This window comes from Netta rufina (assembly GCF_964035555.1).
Source record: "Netta rufina genome assembly, chromosome: 2".
NCBI lineage: Eukaryota > Metazoa > Chordata > Aves > Anseriformes > Anatidae > Netta > Netta rufina.
In genome coordinates this window covers 147,932,861-147,941,588 of record NC_140124.1, presented here as the reverse complement: position 1 = coordinate 147,941,588, position 8,728 = coordinate 147,932,861, and the positions used below count along the sequence as shown (strand labels likewise).

The window sequence follows — 8,728 nt, the reverse complement described above, 5'->3', positions numbered from 1 at the left end:
CAGTTATAAATGAATACGCAGGCTGAAAGGCAATCGGGTGCCTCAAGTTCGGCAGCTGAAACCTGGCAGCCAAACTAGACCGATTTTTCCAAAGCAGAGCCACTTCTTCTGCCCTGTGTTTTTCAGGTAAATGGGACACGCTGTCCCACATAGCTCTTTCCACTCCCTCCAGCCCCACAGTCAGGGAACAGAGTCCCCCATCCCCTCTCACCTTCATGTGGACTCAACCAGGGAGCTCAGGGGTGATGGAGCACATGCAGGCAACAGTGACGGGCTGACGTGCTTTGTGGCCAAAACACTTCAAACACTGCAGCCCCGAGACACCCAAAGTCCACCCCAAGATACCACGAGGAATGGGAGCAAGCATTATGAAACCAAGTTTATTAAAACTTTCTACAAGTCAGACTTTGTCATCCAGGTTTCCACATATATATACAGATATTTACAAGTTGGACATAGTGTTTTTAGCTTTTCTGGCAGATTTTTCTACCAATATATACACAGATGTACTGTTCTTTTCCATAGAAGGGTTAAACTGTATCACAGATACAAAAGTCAAGCAATCATGAGAAGTTTAGTGCAACGGAGAGCTGTAGCGCCCTGCTCTTAATGCTCATGATTCTGTCAAGTTAGTATTGCCAACAATAATTCACATTAAATTGCTCTTTGACACCTCTTATTAGGACAAACAAAGTACAATTAAAAAAAAAAAAAATGAAACAAAAAACAACAAAACCCCACACAGTAAGGTATGTACAAAGTACACAGTCCATGAGGTATACATGGTATTCGCGCAGCGCGCGGGACAAGTCCACGCTCTGCGCCGCGCCCGTGGGGTCCGTCACCCACCTCGGGGCCACCACAGACGCCTCCTCCTCGCCCACTGCAGACGGCCACCTCTTCATCTAAGCCGCCGGGCACCAGATGGGAAACATGGCAGAAGTTTTATGCAGGACTAAGCTTTACTTACCCCCAAACCCAGGAAGCTAATGATTTAGGTCTATCGGTTATCCACGCACATTGGAAAGACTATGAATAATCATGCAAAACAAAACAAAAAATTTAAGGGGAGGGGGGGGAAAAAGTACGTAGCCAGAGGCCAACAACATACCTGAATAATCAACTTAAGAGTGTACGGAGATTTTATTCTTAAGACTAACTTTCTGGGGGCAAGGGGGGAAGGAGAGGGGATGTGCTGTTCCTAAGAATTGAGCCCGTAGGAAGACACGAACGTGTTTACATATACTGTACAAGATACCCCTTATCGCTGTCCAAGGGAAGGTGCCCCACCCGATAGTGTTACGTTTTGGTAAACGGATACCTTTTGGCACTGGGAGCTAACGAGACCTGCTACTTGACCAGCTCGCTGAGGGCACGAAGTCGTATGGGACACGCCATGGTAACTTGAGGCTGAAGGCTATTTAAAATGATTTTGTGTTCAGCAAATGGCATCAGAGGGGATCCAGCTGGGAGATCAGCTACGCTCTGCGTCAGAAAGGGTCACAGTAGTGATCGCAGCAGCGATTTGCCTTACAGGAGGATCTAACAGCTTCGTCCCTAGGGAAAAGCAACCAGCTGGGGCAACAAGCAGGTAGCTGGACGTGGCCGGTGGAGACCTTCCCTCACTAAAGTGCACTTACAGTCAGAAAGCTACTTTGCAAGATGCCAAGTCAATTCCCCCTCCACCTTTTTTTTTTTTTTTCCTCCCCGAAAGAAACATTTTTTGTCAGATTTGCTCAATTAGAGACATGTCCTGTGCCCCCCCCCACCCTCTGCACATCACTGTCCACATCCCCGAGCCACTGCGGCAGGAGGGGAAAGGCAAGGGCTGGCTTCGAGTCTCTCACGTCGCCAGCAGTAAGACTCTGCAACCAAAACGCAGCCGGTGACAGCGGTGGAGGGCACGGGAGGCAGGAGAAGAGCCAGGAGGCTCTCGTGAAGCTGCACGGGTCCTCCAGGGCCAGCGGGACGAGCCCAGCGGCAGAGCAAGCGGGCGGGCGAGCCTCCGAGCACACGCTCAGGGAGCGGAGATCGACGGGCTGACGTTTATTTTCAACAAGGTCACTTTTCCGATCATACTGGCACTTTAAGATGCTGTGAGTTTGTAACGTGGAAAAAAAAAATAAAATAAAATAATGAAACCCTACGGAGATGCCAGAGGTGAGAACAGCGAGGTTCTTGAGATTTCCGATTAGCAGAAGAAGGAACTAATATCGTCACTGTCTCCATGGTATTCTGGAACAATTTGATCAGAAGTTCCCGTCTCCTGGTCTGTATATCCAGGCTCCAAGACCGCCTCGAACCAAGGATGAAGCAAGATCTCTGGGGCTGTGAGTCTTTCGGAGGGTTCCCGCCTCAGGAGGCTGCGGATGAGGCATCGGGCTTTGGGGGAGACGTGGTCAGGAATACAGAACTGTCCACGGCGGATTTTGGAAAACAGAGTACTAGGGTCCGAGTCATGGAAGGGATAGCGTCCCACGAGCAGGGTGTAGAGCATCACTCCCAAACTCCACACGTCGGCCGACTTCCCCGAGTAAGTCCCCGTCGTGTTGAGGATCTCGGGGCTGACGTAGGCGGGACAGCCGTGTTTATCTGAGAGAGCGTCGTCCTCGCCTTTGATGATGTGTGTGTCCTCCAGGCTCTCCAGCCTCAGCTGAGTCCTGTGGAGGGGAAGGAAAGGAGCCACGGGTTAGAGATTTGGGGTGGTGAAACACAGGCAGAGCTACAGGCAGCAAAGCCGTCCGCCACAGCAGCCACCGCTCCCTTTCACACATTAGCACAGAGGAAAGGAGTGGAAACAACTTTCTAATTTGCTGCAGAGAAGTTGTTTATCCCAGACCCGAGCGCAGAGACACGCATCGGGCATGTGCTCGGCGATGCCTGCTTAGTGAGTGGGGATTTTAGCAAGGTGCCAGGCTCTCCAGGGACACCAGCAAGGCTCCTTGAATGGGATGAGCCAGAACCAGTGTGTCTGTGTGAGTTTTAAAATGCAAAATCCTGCATTCGCAGTGCTCACCAGCTCATCTGATTTTTTAATTTGTATTTTTTTTTTTTTTTACTATTATTTGTTCCCTTTCCAGGTGGTACCATATCCACCTCGTCCCCCGTCTGGGTTAACTGGGAGCCTTTCATCAGCAGCGCCTCCGTTCACGTGCTGCGGCAGGGCTCCGCCGGCCGCGCCGCTGCGTGGATGTGCTAACTGCAGCCTGTCCTCAGCGTGACCTCCTGCTGCAATGCAAAATACCCATCGGTTCTGTAAACGGAAAATATGACTCAATGTGAACCGTGGGCCCGGGATTGGCCGCGGGAGCACTGAAACTGCACCTGTGCTGGTGAGCCCAAGAGCCTGCCTTGCCATTGCTTAACCCTCTTCTTGCCAAATGTGATGCACATGACACTCGCCTGTGCAACGCGTATTTCCAAATGAGCCAGGCTGTGTGCAATGTAACATTTCAACAAATGTTTCATCTTATTATGGGCGGGAAAAGCTGCAATAGTTTCCTTCAAAGGAATTACTTTCTTTGCATGTCAACATATGGTTGGCTGTGTTTTAAGGGGGGCAGTTCTGGTTAGTTTTCTTATCGCATTCATAACCGATATCCTGACGAAGCGTTAGCAGAGTTAAAAAAAATAAAAAAAAAAATCTTCTGTCTCAATAAATCATCTCCAGTTTCATCAGATTAAGCACAACTCCATGACAGCTTCTACTTATTTTTTAAGCTTTCCACGGGACAAGCAGCTGGTCAGAGTCAGTTTTGCCGATTAGCACAGTATTTCTGGCTCTGCCATGTGCAGTGATGGACTACAAGCGCAGCAAACACCCCAGGGAAAACGCTGAATGATCTTCCCTGACCTAAATTTAGAAACTAATTCCAAAAGCATGCCTGTGGAAGGGGGGAAATTGGAACCTCCTCGCTATAAACCGAGGCTTTAGGCTAAGTTTTACCAAAGCGCTTTTCTTCCTCGCAGGATATTTAACCGTGTCCCGCCCTCCCTCCTGTGCATGCCCGCATCCATGGCACGGGCAGGGCACCACCACCACCGGTCGTGGAGGGAGCCAACAGCCTCAGGAGAGGCAGCAGATCACCTAACCAGCAGAGATTTTGGGAGGAGACCCCTCTCCTGCTCCGCAGCGGGGTTTCTCCATCCCCTCCTTCCTCTCCCTGCCCCAGCCCTTGATTCATTCGACCCCGGCGGAGTCCCACACACGACATCTGGCACCGAGTGCCCTGACTATCGCCCCTTTGTCCTCCAGCGGGTGTCACCGAACGTGTGCTGAATGAGAGGAGCCTCACGGCGAGTTTCCTCCATTTCGTCAGTCGAGACCCAACTACAAGCAGGCACGCACCAGCTGGATCCCTGACCTGCTCCACGCACGTGACGCAGCCCGCATCACGCAGGTGATGCCCGGCTTACACTGCCATTCACGCTCCCTGGGATGCTTTTTGCCTTCACAGATGAGGCTTTCCTCCCCGCCCGCTCACCCAGAGGCTGGCCACCGACAACCGCTCACCTTTCTTCATTGGAGAAGACAAATTTCCTGAGCTTGAGGTCACCGAGGACGATAGCCGACTGGTGGCAGTGGGCTACGGCCGAGACAATCTGCTTGAAGAGCCGGGCAGCCTCCTCTTCCCTCAGCCTCTTGCAGCTCCTCACATAGGAGTGCATGTCCCCAAAGTCCTTTTCGAAGAAGACATAGGCCTTGGTGTCCCCGAGGATCACCTCCACCACCCCGGTGATGTTGCGGTGTGACGGCAGCTGGATGTATGGCCGGATCTTGTCCTGGTAGTGTTTGAGAGGGAACACCTGTGAAGAGGAAATTAAAAAAGAAAGTTCGTTTTCAAGGGCGTTGGAAGCGGCCTCGCTCGTAGCAACTCTTCCCAAACAATGACGAGGGAGCTGGAGGGCAGCCAGGGCTCCGCGGGAGCGCCGCTCGCAGCGGGCTCCGAGCCCCTTTCCTCGCATCGGCGAGGGGAAAACGAAAAAAGCAACCCACAAATCGCCAAACCTAACCCCAAAGCCAAACCCCTTAAAGCCTCACCACGACCTCCAGGGCTACCCCAACCCCTTGGGCTCACCCCAAGTCCTCCGCCAGCCCCTAGCGAGCGGCGCTCCTCACCGGGCGGCTCCGTGGCGAGGCTCCCCCGCCTTTTACCCCAAAAGAAGCCCCAAGGGAAGGGACACCGAGACTCCTCGCCCCCTCGGAGCCCCCCAACTCACCTTACAGCGAAGCTCCCTGCCGGAGCTGACGCTCAGCGCCCTCGACACCTGCTCCCGCTCGGCCAGCGGCAGCAGCAGGTAGGAGGCGATGAGGCTGGGTCCCGCAGCCCCTCCGGCGGGCGAGGACGGGGCGCAGGGCGAAGAAGGGGCGCTGAGGCAATCCGGGGGGCCGGAGGGGCACTCGGCCAGGCGAGGCCACTTGGAAGCCGGAGCCTCCTCGTTGGGGCCGTCGGGGAGCGGCGGCAGGCGCTTGGCCGGGGCGCTGCGGCAGCGGGCGGCCGGCAGGAGGAGCGCGGCGGCCCGGCGAGGCGGCGGGGGAGCCGGGCGGCTCATGGGGGGAGCCGAGAAAAGGGGAGCCGGGATCGGCGAGAGGAGCCCGGGGTTGGGGTGGTTTTGGGGTGGCTGTGGGGTTAAGGGAGGAGGAGGAGGTGGAGGTGGTGGTGGAGGAGGAAGGAGCGCGGCTGGCGCATCCCCTCGCTGTCCCCGCCGCAGCCCCGCGCCGTGTCCACCATCTGCCGCCGAGTCGGTGTTAAAGTAGTTGGTTTAAAAAAAAAAAAAAAATCGCTTTTCCCCCCTCCTACCCCGGCCCTGACGCATGGGGAAGTGGGAGGGGAGGAAGGCTCGGCCCCGCCTCGCTGCGCCCCGCTCCGCCCCGCGCCCCGCAGCGCCCCGCCGGGCTGGGCACGGGGCTGCTTGGGGTCCCCGAAACCCCGAAACCCTTTTCCCCGAGAGCCCGAGGTGCTGGAGACGAGGGAAGGGGCAGCCGAGGGAGAGGGGAGCCTCTGCGAAGCCCCCCCTGGAAGTGGCAGCGATGCTTTGGGTCGGCGACCCGCGGGGTGCTGCGGGGATGCGGTGGCAGAAAGCTCGGGGGGGGCATCGAGACGGCATCGCCGAGGCTTTCCGTGGGGCTGAAACCAAAAAAAAAAACAAGCTGCAATGCCAGGAACCCCTCCTGTGTGGGTTCAGCACCACCTCAACCCCGCTGTTGCCTCGCCAGCCACTATTTAACCTTTGCTCATCCCAAAGCCTGCCCCACAGCGCTGGTGCGTGCTCACCATCGGTGAGCGTGGGCATCACCACCAGAAATAATTTTAGCCCCCGTTTCGAAACCATGTGTTATCCCCAAAAGGAACAGCATCCCAAAAAGGCACAGCATTCCCAAAAGGAACAGCATCTCCAAAAAGAACAGCATCCCCCAAAGGCCCAGCATCCCCACGAGCAGCTGAGGTGGCAGGTGAGGAGCAGGATCAACCTCAAGAACCCCCGTCCAGCCCAGAAGTGTGGCTTTAAAGCCATATGAAAGAGGTGTTCTGCTGGGACTGCCAGGAAATGGAAGCAAAAAAAAAAAAAAGAAAAACAGACAACAAATCATCCACTGGAAAAAAAAAAAAAAAAAGCACAGACAGCTGTAGTTTTGACAAGAGTGCTCCAGAAGGAAACTCTCCCAGCTTTGCTGTTTACATATATGCAAATGTGCTGCAATCCGGTGCTGAGGCTCCCTAATAACTGAGGGAGCCCAGGTTTTGTTCCTGCAGGCCCAGCACCCATCCTGCTCCGGTCCCCCCGTGTTGGCAGCAGGCAGGGAGCGGGATGGGGTCCCCGGCGTGGTGGTGATGCCACGAGCGCAGGTACCCGCCGGGATTCCTGGCAGATAACTGCACGGCACAGCCCCGCCTGCCCTCAGCTCCTTGTAGTGTATTTTAAGAAACACATGAAACTCTGGTGCTGGATGACTCACAGCATAGCAGTCCCATTAATGCGTTTAAACATAAAATGCATATGCCATAAAGGGATATCCCAGGGGCTGCATTTTCCTTTCTTTTTTTTTTTTTTTTTTTGTAACAGAAAGACAATTCGGCGAATGTCTGCAGATTGTTTCAGAGCGATTCACCGCAACCCAGAGCGTGCTGGTTTATTTCGTTCCTCTTATAGGTGAAGCACGCAGGCGGGCCCGCCAGCCTTTTTTTGGTTTACGTTTCCCCTCCTGGAAGGCTGATGACGGGGATAGCGCTGCCGGCTCAACTGGGCCAGCGGCTTCTGCATTAACGCACCGCTTGCTGCGTCCGAGAGAGCGTGAGGTGGGGTGAGGAGAGCGTGTCAGGGGTTTTGGGGACAGGGGCATGGTGTAGGCACTTCTCCAAAATAGCGATGGACCTTCAGAAAGGTATTCATGGGTGCTGTCAGTGTGCAGCAGCATCTGGTCGGTGCCCCCCGGCTGCTGCACAGACAGAAAAGTTTCGGCTCTACCACCGAAATGTGGCCCAGGTGAACCCAGATATGTTAAATCTGGCCAGCAGAAGGTCTCTGCATGATGGGGGCAGCTCTTCCCAGCAGGAAACCTTCATGGCTTCTTTAAAACTGGCATGCTGCTGGGTGCCCATAGCATTAATATCATGAATAAACTTATAGTAGCGATGCAAAGTTTACAATTAACTAAATTAAGAGTGCTCAGTACCTAATTCCCAGTTAGGTTTGGGTATGGATCACAGGGAAAGGTCCACATCCAGCCTCCTCCTTACCCTCACCAAGTTCTTTCCAACAAGCCACTGAGCGGAAAGAGAAGTGATTCCAAGTTTGGGGTTTCTGTCTTTTCTAATTTTGGCCGATCCCCAAAACAAAATATATATATCCAAAAATAAAACCAAACCACCAACCAAAAAAAGGGATGCCAAGGGTGGCTGGCTGCACAGCACTGGTGCTTCTCGGAGGGCTGAAACTTGTCCTCCCCAACCATCTCTGCCACTGCTTGCACGCGAGCCTGTTTTTTTATGGACCAGTGGAGAAAGAAGTAGGGATTCAAGGAAGAGCTTTGTGAAGGGCAGAACTGCTGCAGCATTTCAGCATTAGAAGTTTTTTGCATGACGTGGGGCTCCTACCCTTGCCCTTAGCGGACTCATGTTTAGACACACTGTAGGTCACTTCATGTGGGCATCCAGGTGTATCGCCCACATTGGTGTCCTGAAATCACAAGCCATTGGGGTCTTCCTTTTTCTCCCTGCTCAAGCCTTCCTCATCTCATCTCATCTCCTCCTCCCCCTCAAAAAAGGATTTTCCTTGAGCTACCTGCTTGGCATACACAAAGAGAGAAATTCAGCTCTACCCAGCAAATATAAGGAACCAAACACCCGGCCTTGGATGCTCCAAGAGCAGGAAGGTGGGGCAGGGGTGGCCATTGGGAACACAGTCCTTGTCCTTGGCAAAGGACAACAGTGTGCAACAGGCACTTCCCACGTCCTAAGGAAGTCTGAGGAGTTTCCAGTCAATGGGAACCTCGGGCATCCCCTCTCCTTGCATGTTATTTTAAGGGAATTTCTCTTCTGTGGCGTTCAGGCATCTGCCCGTCTCACCCTCAGCCCGTGCCTAGGCTCACCTGCTCAGCTGCTTATCCCGAGATGCTCGCAGAGTTATCTCCACTGCTCCACTTCTCTGACCCTTTATCTTTGTAACTGGAGCAGCCGGCGGCAATGAGAATTGTGTAACCAGCTCCCCACTTCCCAAGTGCTTGGGA

The 8,728-nt window shown here is 53.9% G+C and overlaps 1 protein-coding gene across 1 annotated transcript; it reads right to left on the bottom strand.

Moving 5' to 3' along the window:
- Positions 1-366: 366 nt before the first annotated feature.
- On the bottom strand, positions 367-7,009 carry TRIB1 (tribbles pseudokinase 1). The gene is made up of 3 exons (XM_084281715.1): positions 5,221-7,009; positions 4,514-4,806; positions 367-2,660 (listed from the first exon to the last, which is right to left on the bottom strand). The coding sequence occupies exons 1-3, from the start codon at positions 5,551-5,553 to the stop codon at positions 2,192-2,194; spliced, it is 1,095 nt and encodes a 364-aa protein (XP_084137841.1). The 5' UTR covers positions 5,554-7,009; the 3' UTR covers positions 367-2,191.
- Positions 7,010-8,728: the final 1,719 nt, after the last annotated feature.